General features: G+C 41.8%; 3 protein-coding genes across 4 annotated transcripts; 2 read left to right on the top strand and 1 right to left on the bottom strand.

The window, feature by feature from the left end:
* The first annotated feature begins 173 nt into the window (after nt 1–173).
* Nucleotides 174–2,585, top strand: LOC133526013 (bolA-like protein 3). Its single transcript, XM_061862478.1, has 3 exons — nt 174–384; nt 469–633; nt 1,075–2,585. The coding sequence occupies exons 1-3, from the start codon at nt 337–339 to the stop codon at nt 1,210–1,212; spliced, it is 351 nt and encodes a 116-aa protein (XP_061718462.1). The 5' UTR covers nt 174–336; the 3' UTR covers nt 1,213–2,585.
* Nucleotides 2,586–3,518: 933 nt separating this feature from the next.
* LOC133526012 (eukaryotic translation initiation factor 3 subunit F) lies at nt 3,519–16,463 on the top strand. Its single transcript, XM_061862477.1, has 6 exons — nt 3,519–3,677; nt 3,926–4,072; nt 5,405–5,628; nt 8,745–8,870; nt 9,542–9,694; nt 16,249–16,463. The coding sequence occupies exons 1-6, from the start codon at nt 3,569–3,571 to the stop codon at nt 16,321–16,323; spliced, it is 834 nt and encodes a 277-aa protein (XP_061718461.1). The 5' UTR covers nt 3,519–3,568; the 3' UTR covers nt 16,324–16,463.
* On the bottom strand, nt 16,421–27,687 carry LOC133526011 (DNA repair protein XRCC1). Of its 2 annotated transcripts, none has more exons than XM_061862474.1 (10): nt 27,405–27,687; nt 26,634–26,744; nt 26,189–26,275; nt 25,651–25,815; nt 24,677–24,875; nt 23,304–23,975; nt 22,782–22,956; nt 20,702–20,901; nt 18,688–19,316; nt 16,421–17,527 (listed from the first exon to the last, which is right to left on the bottom strand). In XM_061862474.1, the coding sequence occupies exons 1-10, from the start codon at nt 27,453–27,455 to the stop codon at nt 17,378–17,380; spliced, it is 2,439 nt and encodes an 812-aa protein (XP_061718458.1). In that variant the 5' UTR covers nt 27,456–27,687; the 3' UTR covers nt 16,421–17,377. The 2 variants fall into 2 exon arrangements, with proteins under 2 accessions (XP_061718458.1, XP_061718459.1); XM_061862475.1 differs by having other exon boundaries at nt 22,782–22,950.
* Between the last annotated feature and the right edge of the window lie 284 nt (nt 27,688–27,971).

The raw sequence follows: 27,971 nt of genomic DNA, 5'->3' as shown, positions 1-27,971 counted from the left end.
ATACGCGTCTCGTGGCTCGGCTCGCGGCTTCGCCACTCGCACGCGAATGTAAACGCTATTAAAGTATAAAGGTGTCTATGGATTTATTTCATTGTACGCACAATATTTAGTGCGAATCAATGAAATAAGTTTTAACTGACGCTAATATTCTGATTTCATTGAAACGTAAGAAATTGACAAATGAAGTTAGGTTATGTAAATTTTTAAAACAAATTTGTCATAATAAAGTACGAAAAAAGACCCAATAAAAATATTAAGTAATATAATGACGCAGAACTAAACAAGGAGTGATTATTTGAGTAGATTTGTTGTAATTGTTATAAACTACTATACAAAATGTTTCGTCAGTTTTTAAGGGCTCTGGAACCAGTTAGAAATAGTTTGGTAAGTAAATAACCTTGTGCCTTAAACCTAAATCATGTTTTTTTTTTATCCTTACACTAATAGCAATAATTTTTTTATCATTAGTCCCGAAGTGTAGTGGGCAACGGAGCAGGAGCGACCGGCAGCAAGTTTGAACAGAACTGCGTATCTAAGGAGCAACAGCTCACTGAGGCCCTGAAAAAGTCGCTGCCAGGGACCACTTATGTGAGCGTGGAGGACATTTCAGGCGGCTGCGGGGCTATGTTCGAGGTACAGTCCCAAAAATATGTATACACTACTACTGTAAATATTAATACATGGGCGATCAGGTTGTGTATACATATTTTTGGCACTTTGTCCGCATCGATATTTTCAGACGTGACTGACTGACTGTACTGTATTTTATAACAAATAAGTAAATAGTCAAGAAAACAATATAGTTAAGTATTTCTCATGACTACATTTTATCATGGCTACATTCTATCTAAATATTAATATTAATGGGGTTGGCAACTGTCAAAGATTTGTATAGATCACGCCATCATAAGTTTGACTTGTCTCTATTTGACACTTAGGACTGATCGGGAAACCTATGCTGGCGAATTCTGGGTCAGTCCTTCAACTAGCCCACCTAATGGGGTAAGGCTAATATGCCATGTGGTTTAAAATATCACTAAATCATCAATTCATCATCTTTTTACTTTATTACAGATCAGTATAGAGGCTAAAGAGTTTGCTGGACTGTCCCGAGTCAAGCAACACAGGCTGGTAACAGACTCCCTTAAAGAAGAAATTGCTGGGATGCATGGAATCCGCATCCATACTAACCCCACTCCTGAGAGCAATTGATTTATGTATACTGTTTAATACCAATGCAAAGGATAATATGGTGTAAACTCGATATAGCAACACTCAATAGACCGGTTTTAACACTAGCAAGTTCTCATTATATATAGAGAAATTAATACTAAAGTAAACCAACCCACAAATGTTGACTTAATAGGGAGTGAATCATTATATCAAGTTATGTTATATGGAGTTTACACTGTATGTGCAAATGTTAAATTTGTGAAAAAACAAGACAAAGAAGCTGGAATAGCTATGAGTACTTTCTAATTCTATTAAATGCCTATTAACCTTAAAGACAGCAACAGACATACAGCCCAATATCAACCCTTGCACATCCTGACTAAATTCACAAAGTTGCACAATGTACAATAGCATTTTATAGATTAATTCCAGCTTCTATACTCAAGTCTGTCTAGATTAAAAAAATATATATATTAAATAATCTACACATGCCATGTATGGTTACCCAAAAATAGGGTTGCCATAATTATTCAGAACGGATACGGGACAATGAGCTAATGCCGTTAACATTTCCATAGCTTTAACTAACAAAGTTATACTCACATGAGGTTATACAGATGATTGCAACCATTTACATACATATTCTATAGGGGATGAAAATGGGACGGGTAAAAATAAGGGACGCGATACTTAAATACAGTGACGGTCCCGTATTTACGTGACGTGTGGCAACCCTACCCATAAACCCTTTTCCAGGCATAGCAAAGTGTAGGCATAATATAATTTCTCGACCACATATGCGCCAAATGGATTATCAACCTTAATTTCATTTAAGGTAAAAAATTGTTAGGACTTTCGGGATACATGACTTGTCGTGAAATGAAGCATCAAATCTGGATTCATTTGAATATAAACACATAACAACATTAAACATTTTATGGTAAACCTTGTAGATTGGTGGAAAATGGTTAGAAGCTGTTTGAGTATTTATGAATCTATTTGAATTATTAAATATTAAAAAACAATGTTAAAAGTAAAAAATTAATGTTTCTGTTAGGTATTTATCACTTTGATGAAACTTATGTTTGTTATATTATTTTGGTACCTTTTTATTAATGAATAGTGAACTAAACAGGGCTATAACCGTGAAAATCGAAGTTCGTCAATTGCGGGCATTTTTCTCTGTCACTCTAATGTCGTCTTAGTAAGAGTAAAAGAGAAAGATCCCGCAATTTGCGAATTTCGGTTTTCGCGGTAGGCCCCCAGAATTTATTGTAAATGTAGATAACAAAGTAATATAGTAACTATATTTTGTTGTTTGATTGTTAGTTTCTTACTGGTTTTACCAGATATGCTGTGCTTAGGTTTACGTAGTTATTTGACATTAAAAAAATTGGAAAAGGTAAATAAAATCTTTTTTTTTCTTATTTCTATAATAAAAACAGCAGAATATCTCATCACTTCCATTCTGCTTCCATGCCATTCCCTGACACCTCGTATTTTTCCTACATTTTAATTTGATTACTATTCAAGAACGGATGAATGGACTGAAATCAAAAACCCAACGCATAAATAATATCGAGGCCTCCATGTGGGCTTTCATTTTATTTCGTTATTTCAACGTGCGATTAAAAGAGTAAAGTACTCAACGTGCGATTGTTGCTCATGGTTCCCTTGAAAATTCAAGTTTAAACGATGAAAAACTCTTCTGCACTGCATGTCATATAGGCCATAATTGTTAAAAAAAAAACTGTCAATAGTACTTGGCTTAAAGAACTCGCATCCAGGCCATAATTGTTAAAAAAAACTATCGTAGTACATTATGGAAGATAGAATTAAGGAATAGAATCTCTATGTACCAGGGCGGCTACCGGGAAAATCGTAATTCGTCAATTGCGGGCATTTTTCTCTGTCACTCTACGTCTTAGTGAGAGTAAAAGAGAAAGATCCCCGCAATTTGCGAATTTCGATTTTCGCGGTAGGCCCCCAGAAATGTCTAATAAAAAACCATAAATAGGTGGCGCTACAATAACTAGAATACTTGGAAAAAAAAATTGTATCATAGACAGCGCACCTCACTCCGTCAATAACGCCTAGGTTCTTAGCTACTCTAGTGCTACTCTGGAGAGATTTGGAACTATTATAGCTGACAGCTGGACACTTACAACCTGAGAGCCTACCGCGAACCACGTTCGACGTGTTGCCTCTCTGTCGCACTTGTGAGTTCTTACGTAAGTGTGACAGGGAGGCAACACGTCGAACGTGGTTCGCGGTAGGCCCTCAGTTCTGTCTATGGAGATTCTATTCCTTGCCTCTACCTTCCATAATAATAGTACATAATTATGTGAGTTGTAGGAGGTGAAAAACAGCCTTAGTACCTTTCAAACGAGCCAAAATGGCGCTCAATCTGGTTGTCAAGGTTCATCCTGTAGTATTATTTCAAATTGTTGATGCATACGAGCGCCGAAATGCGGACTCGCACCGGGTTATCGGGACTTTATTGGGTAATTATTGTTTCCATCGGCTGATGTTCCTCAAAGTGGAATATTTTGATAAGTTGTTGTGCCGACGTCATGCGTTTTATCTTGCGTGTATTTACTGATTTCTTCATATTACAAACAACATTCGTATTAAAAGTGATTTTTATTGTGCATATATTGTGTTTCCATAGCATTTACAAATGAAATCCTAGTACATTTTTATAATTTTAAGTGTACATTTGAGGTTATGAATGTTGGTGTGTAACTTCCAGGAACTTGTGACAAAGGGGTGGTGGAAGTTACAAACTGCTTCTGCGTGCCTCACAAGGAGCACGCAGACCAGGTAGAGGCCGAGCTCAACTACGCCATGGACGTCTACGAGCTGAACAGGCGCGTAAACGCCACAGAGAACATTGTAGGTAAGTGCTTACTAAACAAAAACAGTTGATGTCGTGTTTATTTGCTGGCATTCAATATTAATATAACAATGATATTTCCTGATGAGGAAATGGGAAGAGGGAAATTATGAATTTAATGTTTAACCTAATAATTTTGGCTTGTTAAGAATTATTAGCCTAATAAACTTAGAATTTAATATCATGGGGCATCACATTTAACTAAACCAAACAATTGAAACATAGACATATCAATGTCATTTCGAAAATCGAAAGTCCGAGATGATACTTCTGTTTAGTAGGAAATGTACTTGTACTAAACACTAATCAATATGTAAACAGGCCCTAAGGCAAGTGTACACGCTTGTAGGGGTTTTATATCATAAAAATAAATTATAGATTATCTCCGAAATGGAGCTAATTAGAATACCAGTGTCTTTGAGACAGTTACTTAATTTAAGCTCAGGAATGCACCCTTGAATTCAACGGAAAAAAAAAACAGTGTATATAACTATTTTGAATATTTTGTTTTATTATATGGTGAAATCTTCACCCCTGTTCCTTATTATACTGTAATTTAAATTTATTTAATTAACTTATTTACATTAGAAACATTCTAGAAAGAAGTAATACAATGCAAATCCCCAGGCATATCCATATTTACACATCTCAGGTCACTAGGTCACTAGGTGACTTCCCGAGGAGAACTGGACACCAATATTATAATATTGATTGAGATCATTGACCCTGTGTGGCACCATCCTTGCTAATCACTCCATATGACTGACAGATTTAATAGAGTAAGACCAAACTAATTTGGCAACGATTTTGATAGCCCAGCTTGTGCAAGTGGTAAGCCAAATTTCAAAGAACTTTGATGTTTAAAATAATATTTGAACTGTCTGGAGTCTGGGCTTTCAAAATTGCTGCCAACTTATCTTGGTTTGGCTCTAGGAGCTGAAACAATGAATTAAGATCCGGATAGAAGATAGGTCATTGCTCAGAAGTAGAAATTCTAGGCCAATAAATAACTTGAAAATTGCTTGTTTAATTTTGGCAAAAAAAATAGGAAATTTCATTCTTGTTTGTTTTCATTGTCTGAGTGATTTACTGTGGCAAGCGCTCAGATCATAGAAGTAAGTATAATTTGCATTATAGTTGGTATTGACCCTGCCTATGAAGTCGACGGTCCTGGTTTCAAATCCTGAAAAGGGCATGTATTTGTGTGATGAGCATAAATATTTTGTTCCTGAGTCATACTACCCACAAAACAAGCCTTATTGGGCTTACTATGGACTGTGGGCCTTAGTCAATTTGTATGATAACATCCTGTAATATTTATTTATTACATTCTAGGCTGGTGGGCTACCGGAAATGAAGTAACCAACCACTCCTCTGTAATCCACGAGTACTATTCACGCGAGTGCCGCGAGCCCGTCCACGTGACGCTGGATACGTCACTGCAGGGCGCACGCATGGGGCTCCGTGCGTATGTGTGCGTGGCGCTCGGCGTGCCTCGTGGGAAGCAGGGGTGCATGTTCACGCCTATTGACGTCACACTCACTAGTTACGAGCCTGAGGTATGTTCTTATGTTCATCAGTGATCCAGTCATTTGTGTAAGTATTTGTGGACATACTACTGGTAACAAAGTGACCAACCACTTGTCTGTCATCTAGACATGTGTAAGTAATGCGCGTAACATCACAAATGAGATATCACTCAAACGCGTAATATTGCATTACGCATCACTCCGAGAAACCAAGCATTACTTCAAACATCACTCGAGCACATGACTGGCCGAAGCGCGCGTAAACTCGTAAAGCATCAATATAGATTGACGCGCCGGTAGTCGGTACGAAAGGTCCGTTCAAGTACAATCCGCGTAATGTATAATGAGCAATGAGACGTGATGGTGTGATTGGTGTGATGTATGATGTTTGTTTGCCATGCTATCATTACTTTGCTATCCCGCTCGCACCCGCACTCACTGCTCGCTCGCTCTCATTCCGCAATGCTTTCGGAACACTTCGGATCGGTCCGCTCGGCCGGTCGGTAGCAGTCGCATTTGAGTTATTGCAAATTTCATTAAATTGATACGATAACGGATTTTTGCACCTGCAATCGATTTAAAACTGTAATGCGTTACCATAGAGCTTACAATGTTTTTAGTATTTTACCTATAAGTATGCGGCTAAATGATAATTCGCTTGCGAGTTTGAATTTGACGAACAAAAACGTATTTACTGTTTATTATTGTTGTGAAATGTTTGGTTTGGTTGACTTTCGCGGCAAACTAAATTAAGCACGAGTGAAGTTACTTATTTATCTTTAATTTAATAGTGAGCTAGTGTTTACAGTACATTCTCGTATCAGTATCATATAATAATTTTATTGATATACCCAAATAAAAATACTACCTAGTGACTCTCGATGGCGTTATCTCATTAATTAACAGATATTTTCTTTTATTTTTTATCTATGATGCATATTTTACGACTATAAAAATAAAAACATTAACAAAAGCGATCTATCACATGGCGGTGACAAAACGCAATGCGTAATAGATCGACGCGCCGATATGATACGCCCTAGAGTCCTACCACTCGCTGCGTAATGTAGTTGGTACTGTGATGAGTGTGACGTTGCCATCACGCGCGCGCCCGCGCGCTGTATTCGTTCGGGTAAATGTTTCGTTTCGAGTGATAAGTGATGTGATATCTCAGTGTAACATTACGTTTTCGAAAAAGTGATGTGATATAGCATTACTTTTTGAAGCACTGTTTCGCGCATGTCTACTGTCATCCACAAATACGACTCACATGAATGTTGCGAGCATAACAATAAAAGTATGTGCTTGAATGTAAGTATGTTCTATAATAAGTAATAACAGTGGTTATATCAGCGATTGATAATAAACATAGATGCCAAACTAGCTCTGCAAAATTACCCCACACACATTGTGCCAAAGCGGGCGGGGCGTCAACTTTGTGCCGCGGAGCTATTTAGTTCGCAAATGGCGGCCCGTTGTGACAGTCATAGTAAGAAGTATTCAAATTATATCTTTAACAAAAGAAATGTGCCTTACTGTGCGGATAAATGATGTGCTAGTCGTTCCAACCAACACTGGAAAAAATATGGGATTACTTTTCAGGTATAGAGGATCATATTATTGTCATTTCTCTTGATCATGACAGGCTTTATATGGGGATGATGTTATGCACTTTAGACAACTAGTGATATTAAGAAACTTTCATTTTTAATTTGTTCAGGTTGTTATTTTATTAATTTAAATTTGTGATAGTAAATACGAATCGCCGTTGTAGGTTGTGGTTTTTTATGTGTATTCCCGGTATCTCGCTGCTATTTATAACTTTTCGAAATTCGCGGACGGCTGGTCCTATTTGGCTAATTTTGGTACTTATTGGAATATTTCTAGGTCCAGGGACAGTTTGAACGGTGAAAAAATATGGAAACAATGACAGGAAAATAGTAAAAACAACAATGATATTTTCCCATACAAACTGTTCCTATGACGACGTGTTCAATACAAATTTCTGCATGTTTGCTCTGATCAAGATGAAAATCGATATCTGAGGATCCTAGAGGACCGTTATAATGAATATGAAACAAACGCCCGCCATCTTGGATTTCTGCATTTTGGCTCTGATTGAGATGAAAATAGGTATCTAAGGATCCGAGCGACCCTTCATTATGATTCTGAGGTCAAATTTGGCAAAAACGCCCGCACCTTAAATTTCTCCGTGTTTGCTGTTATATGATGGATGATGATCATGATAAGAGCAAAAATGGAGATATTCAAGATGTCGGACGTTAGATTCAAGATGGAGGGCACTTTTACCAAATATGACTTCAGAATCATAATGAAGGGCAGCTCGGATCCTCAGATATGGTTTTTCACCTTGATCGGATGAAAAATTCTAAAATTCAACCCGTGGCATTTCCAACCAATATTAATTGGTTCGAAGGCTTAATTGCCTTTAAACACGTGCGATAAACGAACAAATAATAAGCTTTTAAATTATAAATTATCATATAAAAATATTGCTTTTAAAACTAGTCTATATTGCATGAAACCGTCTATCTAGAGTTGGTTTCCATTGACATGTATTTTCAAGTGACAACGCTACAGCCAATCACAGCGCCTCATTTTATAAAAGACCAATCGTAGTTCGGGTGGTTTAAATTGACTAATCATGGTCAACTGAAGTTTCGTCAAAGAAAATAAGACCTGAACTTTGACGAGTTGCAATTGGTCCGTTATTAGTATTGGTTCGTAATAGTGGGGCCACTTTTACGTTGATATTTTGACAGACAGATAAAGCGTTTATTTGTTTGCTGCAAATACACACAATTTAAAAACACATATGCAAACAGAGAAATAAACAATGAACAAAGTACACAATCAATTAAACAAAATACAGAATCTTATAAACAAACAGGAATAGTGGAATAGTAGTAGTTACAATGTGTGTATTGCAGCAACAACAAAAGGGTGCCGACTCAGCTATACGTTTCATTCTTTCGAGCAAAGCATTTTGCTTGACGTTAGTCTTCTATGTTTTTTCGTTTGCTGGGTTATATCAGTTCAATATCTAGATTTTTCTGTGTAGTAAATAGCTATACGATGTGTATTATTATTTTTTATTAAAACAACTGTGTTGTATTTGTTTCCAGATTGTTGGTCTGCAGCTGTGCCAAAAGACGATGGGCCCGGGCGGGCGCTCGCGGCAGGTGCAGCCCGCGCCCGACCTGGCGCTGGTCGCCGAGGCCGCCACCAAGCTGGCGTCGCTGCTGGACCAGGTACTTTCAGTCGTTTGGACAATCACTCATGAAATCCTGATTTTATGGTATTTTAATGTATCGAAAATGCATTTTTGTGGTAGTTTTATGCCATTTCTATAACAGACCATCTACTGAGCATGTTAGTAAATCGTCATACAAAATCTCTTCCAACAAACTGTGCCAGTATCCTTTCTGGGACAACGGGGCAGGATAATAACACAAGCATGTTGATTCACCCTTAAAAACAATGTTGTACGGATCGATTGTCGTGGAAGATATTACTATACTAGTAAGTTCCCCATGTAGTTGTACAAGCAAAATTTTACTTTAAGTTTTAAACTTAGAAATAAATCAAAAGTTTTAAATTGAAAAATATAAAAACTTCCCCGGGTGCCCAGTACATTTCGAATATTTAAACGTAATCGGATAGACAAATGGTTTGATTGTGGTCATGAAATGAAATTTAGGCAATTTAGAAAAGAAGAATAAATGTGATGTTGTGCATGGGACTAATTTCTTGATATCAACAGGAACTCGTTTACATTTAAAACCAAAGCAGGTTGCTTTACAGGTCTACTCGTGTAAGACTAAGAAATTCCTTTACATATCTTCACTCATCGCACCGGATACGTAGTTTTTCCCGACCTAATTGGAAGCCATGTGAACACTTGAGGAATGTGGTGTGGCAGGTGCTGGGCTACGTGGAGGACGTGCTGGCGGGGCGCGCGGCGCCGCGCGACGAGGCGGGGCGCGCGCTGCTGCAGCTGGCGCAGGCCGTGCCCGGCCTCGCGCACGACTCCTTCGCCGACGCCTTCGCCAACAGCGTCAAGGACCTGCTCATGGTACGTGAACACTCGAGGAATGTGGCGTGTCAGGTGCTGGGCTACGTGGAGGACGCGCTGCTGCAGCTGGCGCAGGCCGTGCCCGGCCTCGCGCACGACTCCTTCGCCGACGCCTTCGCCAACAGCGTCAAGGACCTGCTCATGGTACGTGAACACTCGAGGAATGTGGCGTGTCAGGTGCTGGGCTACGTGGAGGACGCGCTGCTGCAGCTGGCGCAGGCCGTGCCCGGCCTCGCGCACGACTCCTTCGCCGACGCCTTCGCCAACAGCGTCAAGGACCTGCTCATGGTACGTGAACACTCGAGGAATGTGGCGTGTCAGGTGCTGGGCTACGTGGAGGACGCGCTGCTGCAGCTGGCGCAGGCCGTGCCCGGCCTCGCGCACGACTCCTTCGCCGACGCCTTCGCCAACAGCGTCAAGGACCTGCTCATGGTACGTGAACACTCGAGGAATGTGGCGTGTCAGGTGCTGGGCTACGTGGAGGACGCGCTGCTGCAGCTGGCGCAGGCCGTGCCCGGCCTCGCGCACGACTCCTTCGCCGACGCCTTCGCCAACAGCGTCAAGGACCTGCTCATGGTACGTGAACACTCGAGGAATGTGGCGTGTCAGGTGCTGGGCTACGTGGAGGACGCGCTGCTGCAGCTGGCGCAGGCCGTGCCCGGCCTCGCGCACGACTCCTTCGCCGACGCCTTCGCCAACAGCGTCAAGGACCTGCTCATGGTACGTGAACACTCGAGGAATGTGGCGTGTCAGGTGCTGGGCTACGTGGAGGACGCGCTGCTGCAGCTGGCGCAGGCCGTGCCCGGCCTCGCGCACGACTCCTTCGCCGACGCCTTCGCCAACAGCGTCAAGGACCTGCTCATGGTACGTGAACACTCGAGGAATGTGGCGTGTCAGGTGCTGGGCTACGTGGAGGACGCGCTGCTGCAGCTGGCGCAGGCCGTGCCCGGCCTCGCGCACGACTCCTTCGCCGACGCCTTCGCCAACAGCGTCAAGGACCTGCTCATGGTACGTGAACACTCGAGGAATGTGGCGTGTCAGGTGCTGGGCTACGTGGAGGACGCGCTGCTGCAGCTGGCGCAGGCCGTGCCCGGCCTCGCGCACGACTCCTTCGCCGACGCCTTCGCCAACAGCGTCAAGGACCTGCTCATGGTACGTGAACACTCGAGGAATGTGGCGTGTCAGGTGCTGGGCTACGTGGAGGACGCGCTGCTGCAGCTGGCGCAGGCCGTGCCCGGCCTCGCGCACGACTCCTTCGCCGACGCCTTCGCCAACAGCGTCAAGGACCTGCTCATGGTACGTGAACACTCGAGGAATGTGGCGTGTCAGGTGCTGGGCTACGTGGAGGACGCGCTGCTGCAGCTGGCGCAGGCCGTGCCCGGCCTCGCGCACGACTCCTTCGCCGACGCCTTCGCCAACAGCGTCAAGGACCTGCTCATGGTACGTGAACACTCGAGGAATGTGGCGTGTCAGGTGCTGGGCTACGTGGAGGACGCGCTGCTGCAGCTGGCGCAGGCCGTGCCCGGCCTCGCGCACGACTCCTTCGCCGACGCCTTCGCCAACAGCGTCAAGGACCTGCTCATGGTACGTGAACACTCGAGGAATGTGGCGTGTCAGGTGCTGGGCTACGTGGAGGACGCGCTGCTGCAGCTGGCGCAGGCCGTGCCCGGCCTCGCGCACGACTCCTTCGCCGACGCCTTCGCCAACAGCGTCAAGGACCTGCTCATGGTACGTGAACACTCGAGGAATGTGGCGTGTCAGGTGCTGGGCTACGTGGAGGACGCGCTGCTGCAGCTGGCGCAGGCCGTGCCCGGCCTCGCGCACGACTCCTTCGCCGACGCCTTCGCCAACAGCGTCAAGGACCTGCTCATGGTACGTGAACACTCGAGGAATGTGGCGTGTCAGGTGCTGGGCTACGTGGAGGACGCGCTGCTGCAGCTGGCGCAGGCCGTGCCCGGCCTCGCGCACGACTCCTTCGCCGACGCCTTCGCCAACAGCGTCAAGGACCTGCTCATGGTACGTGAACACTCGAGGAATGTGGCGTGTCAGGTGCTGGGCTACGTGGAGGACGCGCTGCTGCAGCTGGCGCAGGCCGTGCCCGGCCTCGCGCACGACTCCTTCGCCGACGCCTTCGCCAACAGCGTCAAGGACCTGCTCATGGTACGTGAACACTCGAGGAATGTGGCGTGTCAGGTGCTGGGCTACGTGGAGGACGCGCTGCTGCAGCTGGCGCAGGCCGTGCCCGGCCTCGCGCACGACTCCTTCGCCGACGCCTTCGCCAACAGCGTCAAGGACCTGCTCATGGTACGTGAACACTCGAGGAATGTGGCGTGTCAGGTGCTGGGCTACGTGGAGGACGCGCTGCTGCAGCTGGCGCAGGCCGTGCCCGGCCTCGCGCACGACTCCTTCGCCGACGCCTTCGCCAACAGCGTCAAGGACCTGCTCATGGTACGTGAACACTCGAGGAATGTGGCGTGTCAGGTGCTGGGCTACGTGGAGGACGCGCTGCTGCAGCTGGCGCAGGCCGTGCCCGGCCTCGCGCACGACTCCTTCGCCGACGCCTTCGCCAACAGCGTCAAGGACCTGCTCATGGTACGTGAACACTCGAGGAATGTGGCGTGTCAGGTGCTGGGCTACGTGGAGGACGCGCTGCTGCAGCTGGCGCAGGCCGTGCCCGGCCTCGCGCACGACTCCTTCGCCGACGCCTTCGCCAACAGCGTCAAGGACCTGCTCATGGTACGTGAACACTCGAGGAATGTGGCGTGTCAGGTGCTGGGCTACGTGGAGGACGCGCTGCTGCAGCTGGCGCAGGCCGTGCCCGGCCTCGCGCACGACTCCTTCGCCGACGCCTTCGCCAACAGCGTCAAGGACCTGCTCATGGTACGTGAACACTCGAGGAATGTGGCGTGTCAGGTGCTGGGCTACGTGGAGGACGCGCTGCTGCAGCTGGCGCAGGCCGTGCCCGGCCTCGCGCACGACTCCTTCGCCGACGCCTTCGCCAACAGCGTCAAGGACCTGCTCATGGTACGTGAACACTCGAGGAATGTGGCGTGTCAGGTGCTGGGCTACGTGGAGGACGCGCTGCTGCAGCTGGCGCAGGCCGTGCCCGGCCTCGCGCACGACTCCTTCGCCGACGCCTTCGCCAACAGCGTCAAGGACCTGCTCATGGTACGTGAACACTCGAGGAATGTGGCGTGTCAGGTGCTGGGCTACGTGGAGGACGCGCTGCTGCAGCTGGCGCAGGCCGTGCCCGGCCTCGCGCACGACTCCTTCGCCGACGCCTTCGCCAACAGCGTCAAGGACCTGCTCATGGTACGTGAACACTCGAGGAATGTGGCGTGTCAGGTGCTGGGCTACGTGGAGGACGCGCTGCTGCAGCTGGCGCAGGCCGTGCCCGGCCTCGCGCACGACTCCTTCGCCGACGCCTTCGCCAACAGCGTCAAGGACCTGCTCATGGTACGTGAACACTCGAGGAATGTGGCGTGTCAGGTGCTGGGCTACGTGGAGGACGCGCTGCTGCAGCTGGCGCAGGCCGTGCCCGGCCTCGCGCACGACTCCTTCGCCGACGCCTTCGCCAACAGCGTCAAGGACCTGCTCATGGTACGTGAGCTCTCGCTCTAACTCACCGACCAATGTTTTACCTATTTGGCGCGAATGAAGGATATGTCCGCACCGTAGCTCCGATGCCGAAGATTAATCCCTTTCGGCCTACGGAGCGAGATAAATCTACGTGCACATCCATTAAACTTCAATTTCAGTTTTGACGCTTCGGTGACGGCGTCCGTGTAACAGCTTTGCGCTCTTATGCGCGAGGTTTGGACTATAGTCCCCCCGCTAGCCCGATGCGAATTGGGAACTTCATATTAGGGATTGCAAACCGGATTGATTTTCAATCCGGCCGGATCCGGCCGGATTTTGGCCATAATCCGGCCGGATCCGGCCGGACCGGATCCGGTTTGGTATAGGGATATTAAAGTTAATTAAATTACTTATTTTTCTAATTTTTTGCGTAATACGTATTCCTAAATCTATAATTTGAAGTTAATCAATAACTTCTTAACAATAAAATAGAACTTGGTAGTAAAAAGTGTCATAATATCAATATCACTTTAAAAACAAAATTTGAAATTGGTAATTTATCATATTTAACCATTCACAAATGCTCAAATTTTCGTTTACAATTATATATTTGATTAGTTTCCAAAGCCTGATGATAGGATGTGGGGTGGAGCTCCTTGAAAGGACAAGTTTTCGTAACTGTTCTTTGATTGAATTCTTTGTATTGACATCCATTCTAGCATAGAGAAATAAGAAGTACATAGAGTGCTCAGTCTATACATCAGTTTTGGTACCAAAACGCTTATTATATTCGTAGTCGACATCTACCTAATATTATAACCAGAGTAACCGGAACTATATTTTCAACTCCTATGCTTACTTTGGTTATAATATTAGATGAAAATCGTTGAGCATTAGACTTTTTGTTTGTCGTGATAGTGTCGAGTAGCAGTACTGAGAGTTCCGCTACTTGACGCTAAATGTAGACTACGAAAAGAATAGTATTTTTGGTAACAAAACCGTTGTATGGAGTGAGCACTCTTGGTCTTCTTAATTCTCTTTGATTCTAGTAACAAAAGAAGATATTTTACTTTTAACCAATTATGATATTAAATGCGCTCTAGTATAAATGCGCGAGTATTATCTTGTTCTAATTTTTTGTCCGAGAAAGTAGTAGACTGTATGACTTAAAAAATTGTCCTTTTTTTAATTTATAGAAAAGTATATTGGTCAAATTATAGGGAACAAAACACGATACGACGATCACATGCGAAAAATAATAGAATGTAGAACCATCGCGGAAAGGGACTCCCTAAGAAAAGTTACATAGATCAAATAAAGCATTGGCTAGACGTAGAGTAGCATGTATCAGGAGATGAAGGAAATTGCATAAGATTGGATGAAATTGTAAAGACAATAAATTCTCTCTTAAATTTGAATAGAAAAGAATCTATATTTTATCATATATATACATATATCGGAGAAAACTATAAATTATCAATATTATCATATATTCATTCACACATATTGATGAGCCCAACTGTAGTCGGTTGAGTACCGCAGACTTAATCCTGCTCATTTGTTTACTTTTAATCTCCTATCCCAACATTATGACACAACATTAACCTTCTCTTTAGCATAAATTACAAATGCCTTCCATGGCATTTCCATCCTTAAATTTTTCCTTCTATTACAGTATTTATGTAATCGTCATATCGTGCCACCAACATGAAAGAAGAAGAAATCCTCTTCTGTTCCCAGTCATCGTCATAATAAATATATTTTTATCTTACTAAATTTAAACTTTTTCATAAATTTTTTGTTCTGTTCAACTTCATACCTCGCATCCAGCGCCTTTTCCTCATCTGAAACGCACAGCGCGTGCTGTATTTAGGCGTTTTTTTTTATTTTACCGGATCCGGTGATTTTTACCGGATCCGGTAGCTCCTGAAAAGTGCCGGATCCGGCCGGATTACCGGATCCGCCGGACCGGATTGCAATCCCTACTTCATATACACCTTTGAATTTCTTTACATATGTATGCAGGTTTCCTCACGATGTTTTCCTTCTCCGAAAAGGTAGTGGTAAATAGCAAATGATATTCCGTACATAAGTTCCGAAAAACTCGTTGGTGCGAGCCTGAATTTGAAACCACGACCTACGGATTGAAAGTCGTACGTCATATCCCCTCGGCCACCACAGCTTCCAGAAAAAAAAATCTTTGTAATCCAAAAAAAACCCTAAAAAAGTAATCCTTGCAAGATCTGGTATATATTGCACCCCACCCGATAAAACCATACAAATACTACTCTATCGTTATTGATACCATTTTAGGGGTTATTACCACTAGTTACCACCAAGTTGTTACCAGTGGTAAAACGTGGGAATATTTTTCCCACCTTTTACCACTGGTAACTACTGGGAATAAAACCCACTAGTTACCACCAACTCGATTACCACTGGTAACAACTTGGTGGTAACTACTGGGAAAAAAAATCCCACCTTTTACCACTGGTAACTACTGGGAAAAAAAAAACCCACTAGTTACCACCAACTCGGTTTGGTGGTAATTACTGGGAATTTTTCTTTTAACCCCATTTTAGATGTCATTGAATTTAAGCCTTTTATTTAATCCTTTCAACGCCAAAAATTCATAAAACCGTCATAAGAAGTCGTGCTCGTGGCGACAAGAACGCTTAGTGCTATGGCGTATGTTGTCAAAGTAATCGTCAACCTTTCCAGTACGATTTATGTTTGCTAGCTTATGCCAGAGATGGCGTTGAATGACGTTCGACGAAAGTAAAGTCAGCGATAAAAGCTTGAACCAAAAATTAAATTTTTGCCAAAAACTTAGTCTGTCTACAATTTATTAAGTAATATAAAAAGTTGATTGAAAATAACTGTTTCAAGCCAAGCTATGTAGACAATGTTAAGGAAGTGTACGAAAGCAATTATTTTTTATGATTATTTTAAAATGAAATGTTTTGTCTTTCCAGGTGGTGACCCTAGCCCAACTAATCAAAACCCAACTCCAGCTCAACGAGAAACTTACTCTCCTCACCTCACAGTAACGTCTCCAATTATTTCTCGTCCCGTCTCTTGAAAATACAATTTTCGCAATATAATATAAATATCCATACAAAAGTGAAGTGTAATTGAAATAGCGAATAAAAAACAATCATTTTATTCGTCAATAAATTGATTATTATAATATTTTGTTTGGTTTATCACTGCAAATCTCAATCCTTAAGCAATATCACACTGGCTCAAATCTGCACTCCTCCGGTGTGTGAGCGAGACATAGTTATACACGTGTATAGCAATGTCCCGTTCGCACACCGTAGCGGCGTGAGTATCAGTATCCAGTGTGAAGACCGTTTATATACAACTAGCAACAATACATTAATCAAATAACAAGTTACATACGTCAGGGTAAATTTTTTGTCGTTCCTTAACCCTTTGAACGCTTCGCCTATAGTGTGCGGCGCGTCAATCTTCGTACATTCCGACTAGGGAATGCTCCCGGTACTGATTGGGAGTTTGTATGGCGAGAACCGGGAATTCCCGGTAAAACCAGTACCGGGAGCAAGGATCGGAAACCGGTATTTTTTGCATGGGTACGAAAACGGTATTTTTTCGTTCTTTGTTAATTATTTCATATCTAATTGGGCAATCTAATAATACGAAGTCGTTATTTAAAAACACAGCGGATTCCTACATTTGGAGTATAAAATAAACCGAAATATACGGTTATTTCGAAGTCAGCACTCCCTAATTCCGACGCGGTTCCCGATAAGGCCTCACGCACTATAGGCGGGGCGTTTAAAGGTTAATATATAATATAAATATACGCGCACGCGTCTTCGTGAATGACACGATCTATAAGTGCTCTTAAAAGTTTAGGCTCTGCCATATTACCAATGCTTTGAGCGACAATGGAATAATTTTTCAAGCTTACTTTGCAAGAAGCAAATTTTCAAGTTGATTAAGCAGACATCAGCAGGGGTTTCCAAACTTATTGGCTGTCAGGTTTCCGGGTTCAGGTTGCCAGGTTATCGATTCGTGTCCCTCTTCGTTAGCTGGAATGACTTTCCGGGGACTAAAAATAGACCTTAGTCCCTTGACTTAGAGCTTATAATCTTCCACATCAGCGAGCCGTTTCTCCTCATGGCACCGCCACAACCAGTCGGCGCGCACGCGAAGCCCATTCTTGCTGTAACCGGCGCCGGCGCTTAGCACGAAACTGATGTCGCTGTCCGAATCCACTGCAGACGTCTGCAACAGTTATAAATAAATAAATATTATAGGACATTATTACACAAATTGACTAAGTCCCACAGTAAGCTCAATAACGCTTGTGTTGAGGGTGCTTAGACAACGACATATATAATATATAAATATTTATAAATACTTAAATACATAGAAAACACCCATGACTCAGGAATAAATATCCATGCTCATCACACGAATAAATGCCCTTACCAGGATGTGAACCCGGGACCATCGGCTTCATAGGCAGGGTCACTACCCACTAGGCCAGATCGGTCGTCAAAAGTTAAGTCGTAGTTATAGGTCTGTTCATTCCAACGGTAACTGATACCCCCACCACACTATGCTCCTCACGCTGCTTGCCCTGGCTGTACACTCACTAATCTACTTGCCCATTTAATCGCGACGCTCCGCATTAGCATAGAAAAATAAGTAAGCATAGAGTGCTCACTCCAAATATCAGTTTTCTTACCAAAACGCTTATTATTTTCACAGTTAGCGAATTTATCAGTACCGCTACTTGACACTAGATGTCTCGGGTGTCGCGACTGATGAAAATTGTATTTACAACTAATATTACAAGCAGAAGCAGAAGGAGTGAAAATAGAGTTCCGGTTATAATATTACGTCGTTGAGAATGCCAAATCCGTCGATTTTTGATTAACAAATAGTTACCTAACCACAAAGTACATAAGGTATTAATTAATTTGATTAAAATCGCGCACACATCGGATTTGGCATTCTCAACGACGAATTTTAGTTGAATATTGTTAGCATTAGAATTTTCTTTCGTCATATCATCTGTTGTCAAGTAGCAGTACTGATAATTCTGCTACTGGATGCTAGATGTTGACTACGAAAATAAGCGTTTTGGTACCAAAACGGATGTATAGAGTCTCACTCTATGCTTGCTTCTTATTTCTCTATGGTAGGAGCAACGAATTCAATCGCACGATCAAATGCCGCAATGTATTGCAAATCGCAAGCGATAATCGGTGAGATTCGGAGAGGCTAAAAATTCCTCATTATTATAGTAGGTACTTCCATTTCGCGATTAATCTAATACGCAGTTCATTAGTAGGCGGCAGGACGGCTAACACATCGATCGAAGTAAAAATGTAAATACTATTTTAACTTTTGAATTAAATCAGACAAACTATACTTACATCCATAACAACACCACCATACGCCTTCACATATCTGTTCAGCAGCTCCTTATCGAACCCAGCGTCTTCCACACGATCATCGATCACAAACGTATATCCATCGAAGAAATCTGGTAACACACGCGCCTTATCTATCTTTTCCTTGACCACTGGTTTCTCTTCATCCGTAGAATCTCCAGAATCAATTGTAATATTAGCTTGGATTCTTTCATCTTTAACAAAAGCTACATCGGAGTCTGAAGACATGTTAGAAAAGTTGAGGTTTCGTTTTTGTTTTGGTGATTCTTTACTGTGTGATCGTTCTTTGGTACGTTTTTGTTGGTTTTCTTTTCTTGAACTCTGTTTTGGTGATTTCTCTCTGCTAGTATGTGGTTTTGGTGATTTTTCTCTACTTGAATGAGGTGTTGGTGATTTTTCTCTGCTGGTTTGTGGTCTTGGTGACAAGTCTCTGCTTGAATGAGGTGTTGGTGATTTTTCTCTGCTGGTTTGTGGTCTTGGAGCCAAGTCTCTGCTTGAATGGGGTTGGGGCGAATCCCTGCTGGTGGTTGGTTGAGGGGAGGGAGATTTGTCAGTGCGTTGTTTCTTCTGTTTTCGTAATACTTTCTCGATTTCGTCGTCAGTGTCGTATTCTGTAAATGAAAATAATTCGTTGGGTAGGTATAGTTGAATTTTACGACTTATTAATCCCATCAAAAACATTTTCATGTATAATGTTACCAAGACGAAACCATAAGGTTCGCACTGTCTAAAAAATATCAATCTTGTAGAGCCAAGCTTCTAACTACATACCAAATTTCAACTAAATCGGTTCAGCGGTTATTGATTCTCCATACAAAATTCCACCCTCAGGCTCAAAATTACAAGTTTTTGATTTTTTTTTTGTTGTTTGTGTACCTTTTGACCGCCAAAGATGTCGTATGACGTGCGCGGCTACAGCCCAATATCAACCTTCATGCGTACCGACAAGGATCACGATTACGCGCCGCGTACGATAGGCGTGGCGTTCAAAAGGTTAATACTATCCTACATACCAAATTTCAGCTTCCTAGGACTTCAGGAAGTACCCTAAGGGTTTTGATGATCATCAGTGAGTGAGTGAGTCAGTGCCGAAACCAGAGTTTTTAGATATGAATAAAATCTAAAGTATGAGAGCTATGCAATTCGAGAAGGAACCTTCTGTGTAACAGTTGGTGATACGCTGTCAGAGCAGCGAGAAGTTCACAGCGGTGTGCCTCAAGGATCTGTCCTTGGACCTGTGCTGTATATAATATACACATTTGACCTGCCGCATAATCTCCATTGTAGCGTCAGTATCTTTGCCGACGACACGAAAATATTTTATAACCCTCTACACGACTTCGACCAACTCCAAAAAGATCTAGACGAGATAGCAAAATGGTCAAAGGAATGGCTTATAAGTCTGAATGCTGAAAAATGTACAGTGCTACAAGTTGGTAACCGCAATCCACATCTTAGCTACGCCCTAGAATGAACCAAACTTACACCAGTTAAAGTGCAAACGGACTTGGGAGTCAAAATGACTGAAAACCTCAAATGGGAAGAACATCTCACAACCATTACCAAAAGAGCTAAATCCTTGATCTACCTCGCTAGAAAAGCCTTTGGAATCCTAACGCACACCGTGTGCGGTTAACAATCGTGTGCGGTTGTCGATGATTTTGCTTTACGATATTTTTGTTTTTATTTGTTTTTTTATGATTCTGTGTGTAATTTTTTTAAAACAGAGATTTGAGAAGTCTCGCAATACAAAAAAATTGAGTATATAAAAACCCTTTCCGATGGTATGTCGCTTATTCTTCTTGGTTCAAGGGCCAGTGTCCATATAAACCTGCCCATCCTCCTTTACTTAGCACCGTTCTGTGGAGTAAGAGCTGGATGTATTGAGGATGTGGGAGGATTACCCAAGCTGCCCAGGACCGGAGTCAGTGGAAGAATATGATTCGAGCCCTACACCCCAGCGGAGGGTAACAGGATGAAAAGATGTGGCAATTACCTGAAGCAGTCTTATCATCGTCATCCCAGCCAGCAGGGGGTTGGACTTTCTTCTTGGGTTCCGTGGCGAACCACTGCCACGGAAGCAGCCTTTTCTTCTCGCAGCACTGTTCTATCCACTCCCCTAGTACCACTATACAGTTGCTGCCAGATGGGGAGCTGCGGACTGTTCGGAGTTTGGGCGTGTTTGGGAAGGCGCATCTGTATGGAAATTACACAAAGTTTATTCATTTGTGTAAAAACATATTAATATGTAGAAGTATGGAGTTTGATTAAGATTAAATATAAAGAAGTCTATGTTGCAATATGAATACAATGAAATACAAAACTAAAGACCGATGCTTAAATCCGGCTACCATTTTTACAGCCATTTTGACAGCATATATTATGATATGAATATTAATTTTCGTATCCCCAGAGCTTCTTCTAGACACTACCGACTTATCATGTCACTTCCACCGACCAATGCCAACTATCGTCAAAATTTATACTTTGTCCGAGCTTCGAGGTCAATGAATGAACTGTAGCAACGATCAACTGGATCTACATCTAATAAAACCCGGAATAATTAAAAACCTCATGGCATCTAGTTTCTTTGCTCCCCTACCTGCAGAAGATCATATGTTTTAATTTTTAATTGAATTTAATTGATTATCATATGTTTTAATTTTTAATTGAAATAAGAAATAAATTACTTCTTTCTTTTCTCGTAGCATGTTTTGGCGTTTAGAATATCTTTAATTTTGTGCTAGCCTGTAATAATACCTTTGTATCCTGTTTGTGGAAACCTGTTATTGGCTTCTCTGATACATATCTATTAGTTTTAGTTACTTAAGCTTTTGGTTTTCCGAATAAAGTAAAATAAATAAATAATTAACAAGTCCGAAACCCCATTGGTGGCTTAGATGGCACATTATCTACGCTCTAAAATTGGATTATTTTCCTTTAGCAGAAAAAAAGCTATGCGGATTTGAAAACTACAATATCGTACCTCGAAGGACGATAATCGCTTCGCTTCGGATCTGAGACAGGTCAGGTCAGTGGAGACAGGTCTGTTTAAGCTTACACGGGCAATATGTTATGTTATAAGTATGTAACTTTAGTTTTGAGTGGCATTAACGTGAGACACTTCATTCGGTTCTTGTCTGTTTGTTAATTTCACCTCTTTTAATTATTTGTATAAGAATTCAATCCTTGGAGATCCTTTACATCTCTAAGGATATTTTAACTGTCATTTTTTGTATTATATTTTATTTCTGACACTTAGAGACTTACATCTCTAAAGAATTTTAGTATTTGTTGTTTGTATTTTTTATCATATATTTTTTTTGTATAATTTTGCAATTAGAGACTGTATACATCTCTAATAAAGTGTCTGATATTTAATTGATTCCATATTTGTAATTGTATTTTGTTATTTATTGTAAATAAACCGGCCAAGTGCGAGTCGGACTCGCCCACCGAAGGTACTTTTTAGTACTTGTTGTTATGACAACAGAAATACATTATCTGTGAAAATTTCAACTGTCTACTCTGTCTATCTATTACGGTTCAGGAGAGACAGCCTAGTGACAGACGGACGGACGGACGGACGTACGGACAGCGAAGTCTCAGTAATAGGGACCCGTTTGACCCTTTGGGTACGGAACCCTAAAAAATTACATGTAAAAGTGCCCCTGTCGCCTATTTGCTGAATAAATGTTTGTTTGAGTCGGACGAATACGCTGGGTCAGTTCCCGATCAAGAACTCAAGTGGTTTAGGGAGATGTATCTTCGTGTGCGTCAGCTGCCGCTCCGTTGGTTTATTTATGGGTAAGCCAACAAAACACGTCAGCTTGGTTTTTTTTTGCCAGATACTAAAATGAACGTCCAATTGCGATAATAGGACATCACCAGAAATTTAAGAGAGCACTCTTGTCGGTGAAGCAATCTCCAGGTATTTCTTTCCTTGGCTTTTTCTTTGACAGCCTGATGCGACGATGCCCTAAAAAAGTTGTCCGTCCTCGAAGCTGGTGTGGCGTGGAGCGGCGCAGAATATGGCAGTGGGGTTCTCCTGTGTCAGAGGCAAAAAAAGTACTCGCATAAGATGTGTGCAGGCGGGGCTCCAGTCGCGCTGGAAGCGCGCGCCCATGGCCGCGGCGGCGTCGCGCAGGCGCGCCCGGCGCGGGTTCTCGTAGCCGCTCAGCGCGAACACCACGCCTGCCAGCAGGGTGTGAGGAGTGGAGCTCACTGGCCCGGGGCGGACCACATCTATTTCTTGGAAAAATATCAAGATTATTAGATTTGAAGCCAGCAGAAAATTAATTTTAGAAAATAAATGAAAATTGAAAGGTGCAGAATTTTCTGCAGCCTCAAAGCACGAATTTGTTGGAAGTAATCGCCGCAATCGGGCACGCTTCGATATACCGGTAGATTTGGTGAATATGTTTGGTTGGTTAAAATACTAAGGTCATAAGTTCGAATTTTACCCGAGTCATTGATATTTTCCTTAATTGTAAGAATATAGAGAAAAAATAACTAACCTAACCTTAAGAACAAAAAGGCTTTGATAAAAAAAATCTTACCTCATCCAAGTTAACTTTCATCTATTTTTAAAACCTTACCTTTTCCTTTCTGCCTATCATCGGAGTGTTGTCTTTTCCTATTATCTCCACTAGCTCCTGCATCTTTTGTCCGCGATTGTGAACTATTTCCATCATCCCTGTTCCTTCTTTCATTATCTCTAGAGCTATCTTTATTTCTAGTATTATTCAAACTGTCTGTATTTCCTTTATTGTCTTTAGAACTATCTCGACTTCTAGAATTACTCAAATCTTTGTTTCTTCTGTCTTCATGTCTCGAACTATCCTTACTTGTAGAATTATTTAGTTCTTTATTCCTTCTATCATTCTCTTTAGAATTGTCTTTACTTCTAGAACTACTTGAATTCTTCTTATCTTCTTTATCATCAAGAAACTCTTTAAAGTTCTTACTAGCTTGCTCTAATCTGTTAGTTCGTTCCTTATCTTTTCTAAACAGATTTTGCACAGCTTCTTTCTTTTTAGTTTCTTGTTCTTTCTCATCCTTATGCCTCTTTACTACAGAGTCTATTTTCGCGTGTGGTTGTTCATCATCATCAGTATACATGAGGTTGTCTTTCTGTCTGCTTGTGCTGAAGTCATTGGTTTGGTTGGTTCGACTGGTATTGGTTTTAGCTATGGGAGTTTTAACTAGTTTTGTTGCGGTGTCATTTATGTTTCGGAGGGCTTGGGATGATGCTTGTCGTATTTGAGCTTCTGTAAAAAAAGGTAGAACTTAATAGAAATGCCATTATTTACCAATATGTTCTATTAGGTACTTTCCGTTTGTCAAATCAAAGAGTGAAAGAAATTGACGACTTAGACAGTCTACATAATATAATTTTTTTATTCGGTGCTTTTTATGGAGTTAGGAGGGATATTATAGCAATTATAGTATTTGCACACCGCTTTTCCTGCCCCAAATCCACTAATCCACATACTGCATACTTGAATTGTACTGTATATTTAGCTGGACCAACTTTTTAGGTCTCCAGAGTCACTTTTAAAAATAATGATTTGATTAAAGTGTTAGGTATTTGTTCCATATCAGTATTTTTACTTCCTTTGCTCAGATACTTAGCATTTCCCAGGTATCCAAGGAGTACTGTCCTACTGGCACTGCTACAGCAGTGCTACTAGACGGTACGGCACGGGACGGTAAGGCTGGTGCAAACACAGTATTTGATGGCAGTTTGCGTAACTTGTATATGTGAACGAACAGTACTAGATTTAAGGGGGTGACAAAAGGGCTCAAGGCCCTCTCAAAAGCGTCTGAATCCTTTGATGAAAAATTTTAGGGTTTTTACCTAAACCTATCAGAATTGGGTTCAAGACCATCCCAAATCAAAATCCTGGATCCGCCGCTGTGTACTCGTATGAGGAGCCAGTATTAGATGAAAAAATATAGTGTTCCTTACCAGTATTTTTGCTACCTTCGCTCAGTCGATGCTTAGCGAACAGCTCCCCTGGCCTGAAATCATCCTCATCCGAGGAGTACTGTCCTACTGGCACTGCTACTCGAGTAGGTACGGCCGGTGCTGGCACGAGCTGCGGCGATGAAGGCTTGTCAGACTCGGATTTGTCTGACTCGAATATGTGCACGAAGGAGAGGCCGTACTGGAAAAAAAATATATAAATACAGGGTGAACCAAAAATATGTTGACAAAGAATGTTTAGGAATATTATTCTTACTTAAGTGTCTGTCGGTCGCCGACAAGCCTCAGACGGCGGGATCTTCGTCTATGGGTCGTCGTGAAGGCCGTCTGAGTTTTCTGTCTGGACGGTAGGCAGACCACAGTTTTAGACCAAAGTTGGCGTGACATTGGTACTTATAAGACGTCTTTTACAAAATGACATTAAATATTATAATTAGGTAAATTTAATCTCAATCATCATTACTGAAATATAACGTGTTATGTTCAAATATTTCCCTTTAGGTCTGACACATAAACGTTAAAGTTTGTTAAAATGATTAACAATATGCTCAGTAATATTTTTTATATTGTTTAGTCCTCCCTGTATAACGGAATGATACATAGCTCTTCGTCCTCGGAATGACTAAAATACTAACTATAATCATAAAAATATTACAATCCTTTAAATTCAATTATGGAACAATACATAATCGATCTAGGGTCGGTTGCACCAAACCGTCTGTCACCATTAAAGCGTTCGCAAAATTTTATTGCATGGGAAGTTTAATAGATCTGCTGCGTGACGTTGATCAGTCTGTTCACTGCGGTTGGTGCAACTGGCCCCTAGTCTCACAGTAAGTACAAACCTTATGTTGTGATAATTTGAGAATAAATCACGATTGAAAAAGACTGTGCATTATTGAGGTAATCAATAAAGCACAGTATTAATGCTAGTTCAAGCTCTAATGATAGCTTACCTTACAGTGCTTGTTATAAGGCTGCGAGCACACGATTCTAACTCGATCCCATTTTTGAGCTTTAGCAGGTGCCAGCTGCTCGGCGCTGAACGAGCGCACGCGCTCCACGCCGGTCCCGCGGCGCGAGTCCATAGGCGATAGGAACACGCTGGACGGGACCAGTACCTGAAAATAATACTTGTTATTACAATGAATAGTTGTGGAATATAAATAAATAAATCCTTTAGGTTTTAGAATCGTTACCATATACTTATTGAAATAGAATTAGTGAAATACCTAGGAATGGCTTGCTATTGGATAAGTAATTATTTTTGTTTTAGCATCCTGTACATTTTTAGACACCGTAAATTCCTTTTGGTTATATGAAAATATTGGTACCTTGTATGAATGTATACTTAGACACACCCACTTTGTTAAAAAAGAAGCGAAATTCAAATTTTCTATGCAAAGTCATCTCTTTGCACATACATTTTTTTAAATTTGCCGCGTTTTTCTACTGACGAAGTGAGCATTTTAAATTTTCCTTGCAAGTACTTACTTCAAATTGGTTATTTGGAGTCTCTGAGCGCCCAACCAGGACTTCTACTAGTGCCGCATGGTATGCACCAATGTGAACTGTAGAAATCTGCAATCAAAGAAACATCAAAAATTATTTACATTGAAAAATTTATGCCATTTTGAGTCTAGTTATCCTCAATAAAAATTTTAATATTATGCCCTGACCTTCGAGCTTAAATTCAAACTTGTTTGTGTAAAGTAGAGATGGGCTGAATGTTCAGTAATTATTTGTAATTCGGCAAGTTTTCCGATGTTCGTATTCAGCCTAATAATTCGGTTAAAGTGCCAAATAATTGGCAAGGGTTGTTGCAACACTAAAATGTAAGCTCCTCCAGGCCTCTCACCATCAAAACACATACTGTGTGTGTTTTTCTGAGTTTGAAATGACAGGAAGGACCTGTAAGTTTATTAACTGTCTTTTATACCTGAACTGCATGGTTGAGCTGCAGTACAACTGAGCAGGACGCCTCCCCCGCTTTGCAAAGCCATTTCTTCTTGCTCACTTCATATGCTAGTAAATTGCTTGCTGGATTTTCCTGTTATCAATAAACATACAGTTTAGGAAAAGATTGCTTTACATATATTCAAATAAATAAATAATATTAAAGGACCACTTGAGGGTAGTATGATGATAAATATAATATATAGATATACAGTTATAAATAAATGCTTATACTTATAGAAAACACACACAAATAAATGCTCTTCCCAGGATAAGAATCTAGGACTTCCTGCTTCATAGGGTCACAACAGACTTGGTTAGGAGGCCATCAAATTTGATTATTATTTTTGTCAATTTTGACAAGATCGTTTAATCGCATTTTGTCAATATTTGGTGGGCTAAGTTGATGTTTATTTTATAGTAACATAAACACAATACAAATTTTATTACAGTTTTCAGTTGTGTGGTTACCAAATAAGGTGTATCACGATGCAATTGAAATCCTCTAATAAAGTAAAAACTCGCTTCTCTCAATCAATGTTGCAAATGTTGCAATCCTGTTAGTATGATTCACTTAGTGAAATTATAAACAAACTCCTAACCTGTAGAAACACGTTTATGAATTTGCATTTTATTGCTCAATACCTTAAGGTTGCGCCCTTGAATACGATTCCGTGAATCTCGTCCTATAACACTATTAATAAGGATTGGTTTACACGGGATACGATATAAAACGACGATAACATGTACTTACAGAATCTTCGCTGCTAAAACTCACGACGTAGTCTAGTTTTACTCGAGGCATGCCGTCGGTTTCAAAGGTAAGCGTAAGATGAAACACTGAAGAAAAATTTTACTTGCGTTCCAATAAAGACTTTAAAATAGTTGGAGTCATAATTAACTTGCTATTAAGGAAAGAAACAACCGGGCGGAACTAGCGCGTAATTTCGCAAACATTTGGCTGTCAAGTGTCAATGTCAATATGACAACTATGACAAGACAGTGACATTTTTATTACGCTTGGTTTTACGCATAGGTTTAACTTGACATTGGCAAAATCATCATAGATTTGATGGAGGCATAGATATACAGGGTGATTCAGGAGACGTGAGCAGGATCAAGCTTGAACATTCAGTAAGTTATAAGCAACTGTTTCGTACCAGTATTTGTGAGATTAACGTTCTTTTATTTTTTACTGTTCAAAAAAAATGTTTTAATTTATTTACGCCATTTATGGTCACCCTCTTTGTTTTATCCATAACAAGTGACAAATTGAATGTCTGGTTACTTTTGAAAAATCGTATCTCACTCAAGTGTGACA

Source organism: Cydia pomonella, chromosome 15, assembly GCF_033807575.1.
Source record: "Cydia pomonella isolate Wapato2018A chromosome 15, ilCydPomo1, whole genome shotgun sequence".
NCBI classification, from domain to species: Eukaryota; Metazoa; Arthropoda; class Insecta; order Lepidoptera; family Tortricidae; genus Cydia; species Cydia pomonella.
This window is presented reverse-complemented; position numbering and strand designations above follow the sequence as displayed.

What these genes read in the sequence shown, in the direction of transcription:
- LOC133526013 (XM_061862478.1), top strand. Translation starts at nt 337, where the DNA reads ATGTTTCGTCAGTTTTTAAGGGCTCTGGAACCAGTTAGAAATAGTTTG. An exon ending in AACCAGTTAGAAATAGTTTG is followed by an intron (nt 385 to 468) that starts GTAAGTAAATAA and finishes TTTTATCATTAG; the next exon opens with TCCCGAAGTGTAGTGGGCAA. An exon ending in GCTGCGGGGCTATGTTCGAG is followed by an intron (nt 634 to 1,074) that starts GTACAGTCCCAA and finishes ACTTTATTACAG; the next exon opens with ATCAGTATAGAGGCTAAAGA.
- LOC133526012 (XM_061862477.1), top strand. Translation starts at nt 3,569, where the DNA reads ATGGCGCTCAATCTGGTTGTCAAGGTTCATCCTGTAGTATTATTTCAA. An exon ending in GGTTATCGGGACTTTATTGG is followed by an intron (nt 3,678 to 3,925) that starts GTAATTATTGTT and finishes TGTAACTTCCAG; the next exon opens with GAACTTGTGACAAAGGGGTG. An exon ending in GCGTCAAGGACCTGCTCATG is followed by an intron (nt 9,695 to 16,248) that starts GTACGTGAACAC and finishes TTGTCTTTCCAG; the next exon opens with GTGGTGACCCTAGCCCAACT.
- LOC133526011 (XM_061862474.1), bottom strand. Translation starts at nt 27,455, where the DNA reads ATGCCTCGAGTAAAACTAGACTACGTCGTGAGTTTTAGCAGCGAAGAT. An exon ending in CTCCAAATAACCAATTTGAA is followed by an intron (nt 25,816 to 26,188) that starts GTAAGTACTTGC and finishes TATTATTTTCAG; the next exon opens with GTACTGGTCCCGTCCAGCGT. An exon ending in CGAAGGTAGCAAAAATACTG is followed by an intron (nt 23,976 to 24,676) that starts GTAAGGAACACT and finishes CTTTTTTTACAG; the next exon opens with AAGCTCAAATACGACAAGCA.